This window comes from Canis lupus, chromosome 8, assembly GCF_048164855.1.
Source record: "Canis lupus baileyi chromosome 8, mCanLup2.hap1, whole genome shotgun sequence".
NCBI classification, from domain to species: domain Eukaryota; kingdom Metazoa; phylum Chordata; class Mammalia; order Carnivora; family Canidae; genus Canis; species Canis lupus.
The window spans coordinates 58806590-58821816 of NC_132845.1; the positions used below are offsets into that span (position 1 = coordinate 58806590).

Sequence of the window (15227 nt, forward strand, 5' to 3'; positions counted from 1 at the left end):
GCGACACAGGGGCTCAGAGAATATAGGGAATTTGCCCAAGCCACACAGTCTAATGTGGTTCCCGCTGGGGTCCGATTCGGTCCGTCCAGTTCCAGAGTCCAAGCTTGCTCTATAAGCCCAGCTGCAATCCCAGAGGCTCAAACACCACCAAGCCCACTCTTAGGGGTCCACTCATGTGCTTCACCTCTGCAATTCTCATGCACTCAGTGAGAAGTAGCTGAGGGCCAAGTCTTCAGGACACAGCAGTGAAAGAGAAAGATAAAGCCCCTGCTCTCATGGAGCCCACCTTGGAGGGCATGGTTCTCAACCAGGCAGGATTTTGCCTCCCGAGGGACACTGGGCAAGGTCTGGAGACATTCTGGTTGTCGTGACTTGGGAGGGGGCGTTACTGGGGCATCCAGTGGGTAGAGATTAAAGATGCTGCAGATCCCACCAGGTCTAGGACGGCCCACCTCCCCCCACCACAAAGAATGATCCAGCACAAAATGTTGTACCAAGGTTGAGAAAACTGGGTCTGGAGAGAAGGGAGGGGTGGCAGACAAGTAAACAAATGGGTTATAAGTTCTTGTATCCACTCAATCGATACCGAGTGCCTACCGTACTGTTGGAAAGCTGTAAGCCGTTAAGAAAAACAACACAGGAGGGAATGGATAGTGATGGGAGGGGGACAGAGGAGGGGAAGACCGCCTCCCCCACCTCCCAAGGAGATGCCCTTTGAGAGGGTCCTGTGAGAGAGTGAGCCAGCCAAGCATGGGAGGGCAGTCCGGCAGGAGCCCGGGGCTTGGGCAGGACGGTGTGAGGACCAGCCAGGAGGGACAGAAACACAGATGACGTTACTTAGAGCAGAAGGCACAGACCACACTTTGTAGTCAGGGGAAGAAGCCTGGATCCACTTCTACAAATGTAACCTTTGATAAATACCAACTAGAAATGGCAAAAACAGACTTCGTTTAAAAAAAAGAATCCTGAGAATGGTCAAATTAGGCTAAGTGAGAAAAGACTTCTATATATTTTTCAACCCCTAACGGGGTTGGAAATGATCACATAGAGAGCTGTCCCTTGGAGGGATGCCAACCTCAGGTACCTGGTGAGTAAGCCACTGGTCCTCGGGCATAAATGGGTGTGACTGGATATTTTCGGGTTTTAATTCATGTTTTTTTCCCCTGTATTTTCTCCCCTTTTCTTTCCCTCCATTCAGAGGCTCTGAACTTCCTGATGCCAGAGGTTTTGCAGGAAAGGGGCAAGAAAAACCCATCTGTGAATCCTTCCCTTCCAGGCTTCCACTTTCAGAAGCCTTAATTGCTGAGCATTTTAGGTCAGGGGCCTCAGAGGGGGTGGGGGAGTGAGCTGTCTTCACTATAGTCCTCAGGACAAAAAAAAGAAAAAAGTTAGCTTTTTCTTGATTGGGGCAGGGGAGGGAAATGAAGGTCCGCAGTAATGTTCTGTTGGCTGGCACAGTTTAAAATATTTTAAATTAAAAAGTTAAACAGAGGGTTACCATGTGACCTCGCCATTCCTCCCCTAGGAAAACATATGTCCACACAAACACTGGTCCGTGAATGTTTGTACGCCACCACAGAATGTTCGCAGCTAGCCAAAAAGTGGACACAACACACATGTCCATCCACTGGCAAATGGAAAAACACAATGTGGTGGATCTGTGCTGCGGAATATTATTCAGCAGTAAAAAGGAACAGAGGTGACACCTGCTATGATACGGATGAACTGTGAGGATCTCACACTAAGTGAAAGAAGCAAGTCATAAAAGACCCTCTATCACATGATTTCATTTAGATGGAATGTCTGGAGGGCAAATATATGGAGATGGAAAATAGATTAGTGGTTGCCCAGGGCTGGTGGGTTTGGTGGAAAATAAGGAGCATTAGTGGGTACAGGGTTTTTTATGGGGCTGATGAAAAGATCTCAAAATTGCACTGTGTTGATGCTTACTAAAAACCATTAAATTGTACACTTTACATGGGTAAATTTTATGATCTATAAATTATGCTTCAATAAGGCTATTTTAAAAACAATTGAATTAAACAATCTGATTTGGGGCTTTCCCAGAAGGCCATGCACATTTCTCCATGGCAACCATGTGCTGCTGATGGGGCGCGCCCCCCCGTTTGCCAGCAATACCATCACTGTTGTAGTCCATCCAGCTGGCATTACCCACCAATGTCACCCACATGGTCCCTGTGGGGACTGGATCTGAAAACTCTGATCTGGAGTGACAGGACCACAGGTACTAAAGTGTCAGCCTCGTTTTCCCATTTCCCATGTGGCCCTGGGGACCAGAGGGGACTCTGGGCACAGGGCAGCAGAGGCTCAGTCGTAGCCTGCATGGACTCATGCAGTAGTAAAATACATGGGCTTTGAAGCCAGAACTGCACTTAGCAGCCTCGTGCCTCAATTTTCTCAACTGTGAAATGGGGCCTAATGATAGCACCTACCATCACATAGGGGTGATGTATTTAGAAGCCTAGCACATAGTAGATGCTCAGTAAATGGTAGCTACTGAGTTCATAATTTCCTGTCTACACTTCCAAATTCTCAGAACTTCTGAAATCCAAAAGCTTCTCTGTAACTCATTTTGGACATAAAGCCTGGCTTGGCCTGAACTCACCAAGCAGAAAAGCCCAAACTGAATGGATGTGAAGCTACTGAACCTGAACAGTCTTTATTTATCCCCCTAGCATGAATATTCATGGATTTTACTGCAGAGATATGAAATGTATTCGCTTACAGGGCGCTGCCCGAGCCCTTGCTGCGGTGTTAGGTAATAAATGGCCTAGTGATCACGTTACCTTCGAAAATCTGAAAAGGTCTGGATTCTGGGACACTTCTGGCTGTAAAGGTTTCTGGGACTGTGACCTGTAGGACGATGACAAAGATGAAACCCCATCCCCTGTCTGTCTGACATTATGTAAGACCATACAGCAAAGACAGGAGGGAGAGGGTCCCCCAAAATTCTAAAGATAAGGCTAGGCCAGGAGGCTAAAAGCGCAGAATTATAATTAAGGTCCTTTTGGGGGTGCCTGGGTGGCTCAGTCAGTTAAGCGGCTGCGTTTGGCTCAGGTCATGATCTCAGGATTCTGGGATGGAGCTCTATTGGGCTTCCTGCTCAGCTGGGAGTCTGCTTCTCTCTCTGCCTGCCTCTCCCTCTGCTGTGCATGCTGCCTCTCTTTCAAATACATAAAATCTTTTCCTTTCCAGAAAGGAGAGCACTTCAGTGCTCCCTGCACACCTGAGTTCAGGGAATAAGCGTGGCCCTAGCCAGGTTAGCTTTAGAGAACTGAGTCTGGGGAGGCTGGCTGTGATCTGCTACCTGGTGGACCCAGGGAGTCAGAGAGAAGTACTCCAAACTCTCCAGGACCCCCCATGAAAGCCTGCAGGCTGAGCAGGCCCAGCTCCCTTGCAAGTGCTTAAGTTACTTGCTCCAAATCAGAAAAGACAGCCCAGGTCTCTCCCTCCCTCAAACTTCATCAGTGTCGCCAGTCCACCCAAACAAAACCTGGCTGTGGGCAGGTGAGCCCTGTGCTGCAGGTACAGCTCCTGTCTGCCCAACCAGACCCCTGCTGTTTAATAAAGAATGTGACTGGCCTTCCCCCACCCCACCCCACCCCCGCACCCCTCACTGCCTCCCTTCTGAGAGGGAGACTCTATAGATTCTAAATCCCTGGAATTTCCTGGGCGATTGGAGTGTCTTTGATTCTTTGTTATTCCCGAGCCCTTGGATCACACCTGAGTTTTTGATAACCAATGAGATGACTCAATGACCATCCACCACATGCTCAGAGGGCAGGACTTCGAGCCAGTTCAATATCAGCCACCAGAGGGGAGGCTGTAGGGTTAGAGGTTAAGTTCAAGCACAGTGAGTGAAAAAAGTCAATCGGAGAAGGACAAACATTATATGGTCTCATTCATTTGGGGAATGTAAAAAATAGTGAAAGGGAATATAAGGGAAGGGAGAAGAAATGTGTGGGCAATATCAGAAAGGGAGACAGAACGTAAAGACTGCTAACTCTGGGAAACGAACTAGGGGTGGTGGAAGGGGAGGAGGGCAGGGGTGGGGGTGAATGGGTGATGGGCACTGAGGGGGGCACTTGATGGGGCGAGCACTGGGTGTTATTCTGTATGTTGGCAAATTGAACACCAATAAAAAATAAATTTATTATTAAAAAAAATGAAAAAAAAGTTCAAGCACAGGGCTAGCAATCCCAACCATCATGCCTACGTAATGAGCCCCCAGTAAAAACTCTGGACACCAGGCTCGAGCATGCTTCCTGGTTAATGAACACATGGATATGCCACAAGGGCGATGCACCCCGATTCCACTGAATCAGGAGGGCATGGAAGCTCTGCACCTGAGGCCCTCCCCAGACCTTGCCCTAAGGGTCTCTTCTTATCCTGACCACATCCTTCACAACAATACCGTAATCCTAAATATAGCTCTTTCCTGAGTTCTGTGAGTAGTTTAGTGGTTTATCACGGGGCAGGGGGGTGGGGGGGGTGGAGGAAACCCTGAATTTGTCAGTGGGTCAGAAGCGAGGCTGAACCTGTGGCGGGCACCTGAGGTGGGAGCAGTCTTCCCAGGGCCCATGGCAATGGATGCAGGCAGATAGCATCAGAACTATATTACAGTGGGCCAGTGGCTCAGAGCACCCCTTCTTTGACTTGTTCTTCTGTCCCGGACACTGTCCATCCCACACCTGTACCAGAGGCCACCTGCAGCAGGGGCCAGGGCAATTCCTGTGCCCGTCAGCAGCTTCCTTCCTCTGACACTTGCTCTCTTAGGCGGAGAAGATTAGAGATTCTGGAAGCTTAATGCCTCGGGAAGGACTCTAAATTGGTGCCCAAAAGGGGCTGGTGAATAAATAGCGGTGCTTTCTTACTGGGTGAACAGTTCTGAGGTGTCGTCTGCACAGCCTCTCAGACGGACCCCAGGACTGAACCCCAGTGGCCCACAGTGCTCCCCTGCTCATTGACACTCTCTTTATTGACTTTCCTCCCTTCCCATCTTCCTTCTCCACTCTCCCACCACACTTCCTGGGATCACCTCCCAAATAAGCAATGGGCACACAAATCTTAATCTTAGGATCTGCTTTAAGGAAATTCTGCCATTCCTAGGGGTCTGGGTCCTTTAGCTCCACTGCTAGCCTCCTGCTAATTCCCAACTTGACCAACCATTTGGATTTGCAGGCAACCTTTTTGGGCAACTGCTTGTCCACCACTGTGTAATCATCGTGCTTGGTCCATAGCTAAGCCCACACCATGGATAGGTCTAGGGACCCAGGCCTGGCTAATCAGAGTATTTCATTCTCTGGCATGGAGACTGGTTCAGGAATGAGTCTATGAACTTAGTGGATCCAGTCATGGTCTTCCTTAAAGTTTTGTGGGAGCTGTTGGAAAGGAGCTCTTTTCTACCACTGAATCTTATGTAAGCCTGGAGCTGCCATGACCATCTTCTCGCCACATGGACAAGGCCTGAGAATGAAATCAGAGGAAAGCAGAGTGTGGAGATATAGATACCTGATGACATGATCACCTGGATGCAGCCATGCCTGAAGCTCAATCACCTTGGATTTTTCAATTACATGAATCAACAGATTTCTATCATCATCCCCTTTCTTCCATTAGCTAATATGATTGGGTTCTTGTCACTTGCAATCAAAAGAATCTTTAGTAATATAGAAATACTTATTTCTCTGACTTCAACTCTGCACTTTTAGATGCAAAAATATACAGAAGTACTTGCTCTCTAAGTTCTGGGAGAGAGACCCAGTCTGACCAGGGCAGGGAGATTGAACAGAGGGGGGTATCAATGCAGGATTCTTTCACCACAGATCCAAGAATTAGGGTATCAAGAAGTGCATCCTAAAAGAATATGTGATGGTTTATTGTAACAAGTGACAATCACCACACTAAGAGAAGCTCCAAGATCCCCAAACCTGTCCAAAGCACACTGTGGCGTCCCCCTTGCAGGCCATGGAGGTGCTTGCTCTTCAATTCAATACCTCGTTCTGAACGTGGCTCCTTAAACCTGATTCCAAACAGCAATCTCTTCTTGGTCATTTTTGGTTTTATTGCAAAATCTCCTTTTCTCGTTACCAACAAAATACTCTTCCTGACTTCTCAGCAAGGTCTGCTTATTTCCCAGAAATGGTCACGTTTCTCTTATGTCACTGCAGCTCTTACTGAAAGCCCACAGTTGGCTGGATTGTGCAGGGGTTCTCCAAATGACTTGTGTTTTTCCTAAGGAGATCTGTCTCACTTTTCGTAGGAATCGGGGCGGGGAAACAGACATTTTCAGCCTGCTCTCACATGCCTCCCGTCGCTGGAGGAAGAAACTCAGGGAGTCTTCGGTCTTCTCCGTACCTCTTGGTTGAAATCACAGGACCCAGGAAGGGGCCACAGGCAGCTGGAGCCACGCCTGGTCTGGAATTGGGTCTTGCTCAGTCCTGAGAGCCCAAGAAAAGCTGTGGCCCACTGCAGGGCCACATCATGACCTTCATGGGTCCCAAACACTTCTGCCTCCATGGGCCTTTTCCTCCGTAAAAGAAATATTAAAAATCATACTTTATAAAAAAAAAAATCGTACTTTCTGACTGCAGTGGTAGTAGAAAGACAATTATGATCCTGTCTAGATCCACTGTTAGGTCTTTGTTACTATGACATTTTTTTCTTCCGATTTGAAAAAACAGTCAAAATTAAAACATTTCATACATCCTTAGAAGTTCTATGAGCTCTAGGCCCCCAGGGCCAGTGGACCAGCAACCATAGCCCCCAGTCCTCGGGGTCGGGCGGGGGGTTGTAAAGATACAGGGCAGCAACTGTATCTTTACAACCACTTCCAGGCAGGAATGCAGCCCTGCTGGGTGGGTTGTGTCACCCCTTCTCCTTTCACTGACGGAGCATGAGCCCCTTGGTGCCCCCTTACTTAACAGGGCTGGTCCTGGGGCCACTATCTGCCCTCGCTTTACTGGAAGATTGCTGGGAACAATAATAATAACAACGATAAGCTGAGGTCCCAGGTGCTAAGCCCAGCTCCAGGCACTTCATGTGGCAGGTTCGGGCAGTTAGGGGGGTTCAACAACTTACCAGCTAGGCACAGTAGGCAAGTGGGTGTTCCCAGCTGCCGATGGCAGTGTTAGTCTCTTCCTCCCAAGGACACCGTGTGGCAGGCGGAGCCCAGTGCTGGTGCTCAGCAGCATCTCAGCCGGCGCCCGCTATCATGAGTTATCATAATTACTTGGTTGGTTATAATTGATTATAGTAATTGGGTTAAGGAGGGGCTGCCCCGACTCTGCTTTGCCCTCTACCCTGGAGGCGTTGCCCTCAGGCCGAGGACCTCTCCTCCGTGTGAGCTGCTCTGGGGCTTCAGGGAGCAGCCCTGCCCCCACATGGGCCTTGCCAGTGGCCTGCCCACCCCTTCCCTCCCAGCAGAGCAGACCCGAAGCCCCGCACCCCGCCGGGCCCTTCCTCACCCCTTGCCCTGTTCACAACTGGCTCGGGAAAGGCCAGGCAGCCTCTCCCCTGGCATCCTGTTGCCCCCATTTCTCTTCCCCCAGGCAGCAATACAAAATCCTTTCTCTCCTCCACCGGCTACTTGGGTACGACATCATCTGGCTCACACAGCCTTCTTAGTTACTGTTTCCTAAAGACTTTTAAGACTTTTCCCTCCAGCCCGGTCACCCCTGCAGCTCCATCCCTTGAAAAGAGCACAGGGCTTTCAAGCCAGCAGGAGCTGGGCTTAATCCTGCCTCTACAATTGACCAGCTGTGTGACCCTGGGCAAGTCAATTAACCTTCCTGAGCCCTGCATTGTTTATCTGTCTGAAATTATTGGAGACAATCTTATTTTCTTTAGCGGTGGGACTCTGGGGTTTTTTTTTGTTTGTTTGTTTTGAGGGGTGAAAATTTTGATAAGCCCTTTGAGGCAGGGGGAAGAGGCCCCACCTCCTACCCCACAAGAGGTTTGCTTGAGGACCTGGAGATGGTTGTCCTGGGCTGCCTACCAGCTTTTATGCTGTGACTGGAGTGAGCAGGTTGAGGGGGAGGGCCAGGTGCTTGGGCTAATGAAAGGGAATCTTCGAGCGTGGAGCCAGGAAAGAAAAGGTGAAACCACTTAACAAGGGAGAGGAGCCTGGAGGTCCCACAGCATGTCACACCTCAGCCCGGACCCATCACCTCTCACTCTCTGCTCCTTTCTCACCTTCCCCCTCTCAGAGCTACACCGTTCATTACGTTCCTGGCCAGATACCAGCCAGGGGACACCAGATCCGAGGCTCTGGCCACCTGGACCTGTGGGCCCCTCCACAGAACGGTGTTTCTGGCTGCATAATAAAATACATAGGATTACAGAGCAAACCAGCTATACAGAAATATAGTTAGCAAAATACTCAAATACGTCTGCGGTACAGGTGTACATGTGTTTCTTCGTTAACATGCTAGATAGCGAGACTCCGCAGAAGCTCCAGGAAGCATCACATTTTGAATGAGTGCATGTCGAGATATCTGCCACCACTGTAGCGTGAGAGGAAAATATAGATTACTATTGGTGACTACATAACAGGTGCCACCCGCTACCGAGTTTTATTGCCTCCATTCATAGCTGAAGGACACACTGCATGACCGCTACAAGTTAGAGAAATAAAGCTGGAACTCTTCCCCATCAGGCTCGTGCACCTCCTGAATTCTGTGGACTCCACACTAGGAAGTTCCCTGGGCTCTGTTTTCTATGCCCACACAGCTCTCCTGAGCTGCCTGCAGCCCTGCTGACTTTACCTCTTAGCCGGAGGGTGGGTGAACCCGCATCCCCTGTTCCAACCACCCCTGCGCTTGTCACCTCCTGGCCAGTCTCCCCACCTCACTCCGTCCATACCACAGCCTGAGCCTCAACCCCAAATGACCATATCTCCCTCTGCTTTGAATTCTCAAAGGCTTCCTGTCGCCTACAGGGTAAGATCTAAAGATCATTGCAAAGCACCAAGACCCTCACCCAGCTCTCCAGCCTCATCTCTCAATTCTCCTGCTTGTTCTCCTCTACCTTCCCATCATTCTGAACTACTCAAAGTTTCCAGAATATGTCACCCCACAACAGCATGTTGCCCATGCTGTTCCCTCTATCTGGTGTGCCTTCCCCAAGCTGTCTGTCAAGGAAACTCTTATATTTTTTTCCAAGTCTCAGCTGAAAGGGTGCCTTCCCCATGCCCTCCAACCACTCATCCCTACACCCCCCACCCCAGGCTAACATGGGTCCCCCTCCTGTAGCCTCTCGCCACACCCAGTACATAGAGGTCAACCCACCGTCTTATAATCGTTTGATGAGTCTGTCTCTCATAAGACTGCAAACTTCGGGAGGATGAAGGCACAGCTGTTTTTCCTTTGACCTCCCCAAACACACAGCACCTGGTCCTGTAGGACTTCATTGAATATTGGTTGAGTAAATGAATACAAGATCAGGGGGCAGGGAGAACAAATAGGTCCAGAATAGTCCACAGTCCAATAGCTAGGAATGGTGTGAGGAGGAGCCAAAACGGACACCATGCTACTGAGAATCACTCTGCTTCTCCTTGCTTTCCTTTACTATGATGGTTACATTTCCACATCCCAAGAAAGCCAGGTCATGCATGTTTTGATCTGTGGCACGTCCTGTAATCTCTTGAATTCAGCTCTCAATCTTCGAGGGATCCCTCTGTTATATACACATACTTCAATTAGGGGGAGATTATTTCCCTCACCAAAAGGTTCATCGTTTCGGTTTCATTAAATAGAGGGTTCTTCCAAAGCATGAAGAATGGGATTAGATTTATAGAAATTCAATTTACATTTGGCTTTTTAGGAACAGATGTCTTACACAGCCAAGCCACCACTCTATCTGTCAGGCCGCCTGAAGTTATGGTTTATAGGTTCCTTTGACTCCCTCTGGCACATTCCCTGCTTAACCCCTCATGACCGGGATCTGTTGAAATAACTCTGGGCACCTGGCCACCTTACCTAATGGCATTTTCTTGGAGTCGTCTGTCTCCACCTCCCTGAGTCATATCATGCTTCGGAGCATCCCGTTCTCCCTAAAACCTTCAAAGTCCTCAGCTGTGGCCGTGACACACAATCTCTGCCCACCCCACACTAGCCCCTGAGCTTCCAGGGGTGTTTGCTCCTTCAGCTTCCACAAGAATGTCTCAAAGGCAAATAAGCTAAAGCAGATGAGTGATATGCCTGCCACCCCAAACAGGCCCCCCTTTTATATCCTTACAGGAGACACCACCATCCCCTCATTCTAATAAAGCACCTCTCTCTGCTTCATCCCCCAAATACCATCCATCACTAGACTGTTCGGTGTTCAGCTCCTGAATACATCTCAAGCTAATCCACCTCTCTCTCCCACATGTGTTAAGCTCCAGGAAGACTACAACTGACCCTTTCTGTTCATCACTAAAACCCCTGTATTTATTATTTTTTAAAAGATTTTATTTGTTTATTCATGAGAGACACAGAGAGAGAGAGAGAGAGAGAGAGGCAGAGACACAGGCAGAGGAAGAAGCAGGCCCCATGCAGGGAGCCCAACCTGGGACTCAATCCCGGGACTCCAGGATCAGGTCCTGGGCCAAAGTTAGGAGCCAAACCGCTGAGTCACCCAGGGATCCCCCCTCCCAGTACTTATTATTAGCACAGTGATTCAATAACCACCGAATGAGTGAACAGGGGAGCAGACAAATCCTATTTTACAAACTGTAACACGGAGGCTCAGAGAAGGGCAGTGATTGGTGCACGGTCACCGGGTGGGAGCGCCAGGCCTCGGCCCCAGGGCTGCCCGGGAACCCCGCGGGGTCCGCTCTGCCGGAAGCCCGGGGTTAGGTTGCACCACCTGAGGCCCCCCCACCTTACCTGACAGCACCGTGAAGACAGCTGCGAAGGCGTTGAGCTTGAGCCCGTCGATGACATTGCTGGAGTGGAAGAGCTCGAGACACATGAGGCTGAAGCCGACCACCAGCAGGAGGATGTAGAGCACCTCGGAGACCACCGACAGCCACAGGACCCCTGCACGACAGGCGCAGAGTGGCCGTGAGAGGAGGGATGCCATGGGCATCGGCCCGTCCTGACCGCAGGGAGGACCCCCCAGCCCTGCAGATGGACGCAGTCCCTCTCCGCTCCTGGCAGCCGTCTGATGGCCCGGGGGGCGGGGGTGGGGGCACCGGCCTTAGGATGAAGAGCAACCAGAAGGGTGACGTCACTGGGCCAACCACCAGTCCCGAGTGCTTCCCTATGGTTACACTGGTCAGGGCGGGGTTCTCCATCACCTGCAGCTACAAGCATGCGCCTACATTTTCGTCTGCCCAGTACCGTATCCCCCTTTTTCTAGAAACTACTACGGCTCCTTCCCCAGCTTCAACCTCGTGGCTAACCAACCCCCCCCCCACCCCCCAGCAGCCCTGCTCTAAAAAAGTGGGGCTGCCTTCCTGGGCGTAGCTGATTGGTCCAGTGTGATCACATGACCTAGTGTTGGCCAATGGGATGAGAGTGTGAGTGCCTGGTTCCAGCTGTTCCTGAAGGCCAGCTGCACCTCTGTCCTTGCACTGGCTTCGCTGCCCAAGTCTTTGTGGATCCTATGCTAGCACAGCTCCCTTTCCTCCCAAACTTCTCCAATTTGGACTGCCATCATTTACCACCTAGTTTAGGGGGCATATTCTGTTTCTCCCACCCCACATTCTCGCTCCCTTCATTCCACATGTTTTTCATTTGGAGTGTCCTTTCCCTTCTCTTGGTCTGTGTAGTTGAGTTGCAGCTGACTCACATCTTGGCTCCATGGTCAAGCACATGATTCCTATCTAGCCAACCAGAGCCTCATGACCCCCCACCCCGAACTCTAGTCATTGATTTAAGAATGAACCTCTCTATGCTTTTGTTTCTTCATGGAGAAAACAAAGATAATAGTAACACCTATTTCATAATATTGTCATGCTGTGAGGATTCCACTACACAGCAATGTGAAGAGCTTGTGCTTAGCATCTAGTGACAGCTCAATGTATGATATTACTGTTGTTGTATGAGAGGTACATGCCCCCACCATGGTCCCCTGGAAATAGAGCCCAGGGGGGTTGAGTGAGGTCCAAGGATAGAGACAGAGTCAAGAGGGAGAAATGGAATCGTGGGAGCAGATAAGATTTCTGAGAAAAAGGATGGGCATGAGAAAATGTAACGCATCACACGACCTACCTTAAAGCCACACTAACCAGTGTTAGAGCAAGCCCCACACTTTAGAGAAGGGACTATGGACCAGGCCTGGCCAGCCAGAGATGGACACATGACCCAAGTCAGTTCAATGAGAGTCAGTCACAGGACTTTTGCTGAAACTATTGGCGAAGAAAAGTCCTTTCTTTCTCCTGGGTTTGAGCCTAGGAGGGTGGAAGGATGGAACTCACTGAGTCACCAAGGAGCAAGGGCCTTTGTGAAAGGAGAACCAATGCCAGGGAAGGCAGAGCTGAGATGGATGAGGATTATGTCCTATGACATTGTTTGAACCCCTAGATCCAGCCATGCCTGAAGCTATTGTCATTTGTTCTTTCAGTCACATGAACCAGTTAAGTCCTTATCTTTGCCGAAGCCAGTCTGAGGTGGAATTTCTATCCCTTACAACAAAGAGTCCCGATCTTCAGCTTTTCTGTTTTCCAAACTTGTCAAACATGTCTTTCCTACCTCTCTGCTTTTATAAATTGTTCCTTCCACCAGAAATGTCCTAGGGACATCCAAAATATACCATTTAGTGAATGAAGCAAACAAACAGAAAATTCTCAGTCCTTATCTGCTCCCTGATGAAGAATCCAGATTCTGGAACACCCACTATCATTCCTAGCACACGGGCTTTTAGAGCTGTGGAGAAATTCCTTTTTTTCTTTTTTCTTTTTTCTTTCCTTCTTTTTTTTTTTTTCCTTTCTTTTCTTTCTTTCTTTCTTTCTTTTTCTTTTTTTTTTTTTTTTTTTTTGGCTACAAAAATATCATATCTCCTGGGCAATCCCTTGGATTTCTGTAAAAGAATAATGTGCTCTTGGCAGCCTGGATGTTGTTAAAACACCCCCTGGCACGGCACACTCATAGCCTCCGAGGCCCTTCCCTGGCCCAAGGCCCACGGAGGCAGCAGGGAGGAAGGCAGGAGATACGGGGTGAGCTGAGCCACACCAGGAGGGCGGCAGCTCCCTCGGAGGCCTGGCCTCCCTCCCAGCAGCCTTCACCTCCAGCTGCTGTCATCCTGGTGGCAGGCGGAGGCCGCCCCTCACCACTGTGCTGCTTGTTGACTCAGTGCCTCCCCCAGAGCATCCCTACTCCCCCTCCCCAAGGGGATGGTGCTCTTATCCCTGCCTACATGGGCCCAGGCCAGGCCTCCACCCTTCCCACTTGCCCTCACAGCAGCATTCAGCTCTGCTTTTTCAGATGGGCTGAGGGGTGTGATGGGCGTCAGGGGCTCAGATACTCAGAAAATAAGTAAGTTAACTATGGAGAAACAGGCACTATATTTCCTGGTTACAGTTACTTAGGCTCTTATTCTTTCCAGATTTATTTCCCTGGCCCTGCCTCCCCCAATTCTCTCACCCCTCTCCCCTGGGGCATTTCCTTTGTAAATGACTTACACATGAATCCTCATCTCAGTGTCTACATCTAGGGAACCTGACCTCAGACACTGGCACTCACATGTTATCCTCCTAACACCCTTATGAGTAGGGAGGTAGCACCCACTTTACAGATGAGCAAACTTCGGTTCAGAGGGACGAAGCAACTAGTCTACACAGCTAGATAGTGGTACCATCTGGGTTCAAAACTGGACCTCTCTGACGCCAGGACCTGTCATGGCTATAAGTTGGCAGGATGGAGTAGCCACTTTGAAATCATATTATTCTCTGCTCTTGGGCTGGTCAGAAGGGCCCATCTAAGCTGAGGGACACAGGGGTCCCTGGCCATGACTCTCATCTACATGCTTTCCAGCATCCCAAGCAATTCCTGAACCAGGATGGGGGAGAGGGTGGGCTTCAGTACTCAACAATCCTGAGGCCAGCTGGCCCCCAGATGTTGGGGGATGGGTGGGAGGAAGGACGTCACAAGGGAAAATAGGCCATGAGGATGCCAAAAGCCAAGCTGTGGAAGGTGGGCTTCACCCACGAGGCAGAGGCCAGTGGGGTCCTCAGGGTCTCAACAAAGGGAGGATCCCCCCATCAAGAGGTCCGCTCAGGAAGGATGCATGGGTGGATAGGCCAGCTGAAGGTCCCTGCTATGCTCCATGCAAGAGATGATGGTGGCCTGCCATGGCAACAGTGGGGGTGAGGACAAGTGGGGAACCTGATAACCCCCAAGGCATGGGCTCAGCAGACTCTGACTGTGAATGTGGTCACAAAAAACAGGAAGGAGTCCAGAGTGGGGCCATGTGTCCAGCTTGGGCAACTGTGCAGATGGTGAATGTTCTTCACTGAGAATGAGGTGATCCTAAGGCAGGAAGACAGTGGGCTTCCACATCAGTTGCAGGACCTCCGGCAGGATGTCCAGGATGTACCTGGAGCTCAGGCAGAAAGGTGCAGGCATTGGCAAGACATGGGCACTCATTAAATGATTGTCAAAGAGATGGTAACTGGAGGCACGAGGGTGGTTGAGACACTCATGAACATCAGTCCCCAAGGGAACAGGCTGGGAAGAGGGCCGTGAGGCTGACATGATGGGTGCCCCACCCACCCCTGCCACAGCACTTCCGCGCACACTGCCCCCTCCCGGCATATGGCCCTCTCTGGCCCAGTGCTTGCCCTGGTCACCAGCGCCCACCCCCACCTTCACCCACCTTCACAGCAGGCTAGACAGGGTGTGTGTGTGGGGGGATTGATTCCACCCTCCACCCCCAGCTGCAGCCCTCAACCAATGCCTGATGAGAGCTAAGTACTCCAAGTGGGTAACGCTGGGGGGTGCCATCTACACATCTGTGTTTCCTGGGTGGGGTGGGAGGTACCACGAGAAATTGTCTGAGTCAAAAAGTGAAAAAGCTACTCACTTCTCTGTTATTTTAAAAATTCTTATCACCTCAATCAAGAGTCTCTGTTTGGTGCTAATGTGTCCTTAACACCTTTCTAGCACTTGTTAATTGTTTAAAACCGTGAGAGGGCTCAAAATCTTGGGCAATTCCTAGGTCAACGTGAAGGACACTTAGACGATTTCCTCCTGGGCTGGTGATTCTCCATCAGCCCCATCCTC

At 50.1% G+C, this 15227-nt stretch overlaps 1 protein-coding gene across 4 annotated transcripts in view; it reads right to left on the minus strand.

The window, feature by feature from the left end:
* Positions 1–15227, minus strand: part of GSG1L (GSG1 like) — a 202157-nt gene that overhangs the window by 65069 nt on the left and 121861 nt on the right. For 3 of the 4 annotated variants that reach the window (XM_072836277.1, XM_072836276.1, XM_072836275.1), the window contains exon 3: positions 10890–11042. In XM_072836277.1, coding sequence (XP_072692378.1) covers positions 10890–11042 — 153 coding nt within the window. Of the gene's footprint in view, positions 1–10889; positions 11043–11302; positions 11391–15227 lie in introns of those variants that run through there. The other variant, XM_072836278.1, reaches the window with a different exon arrangement.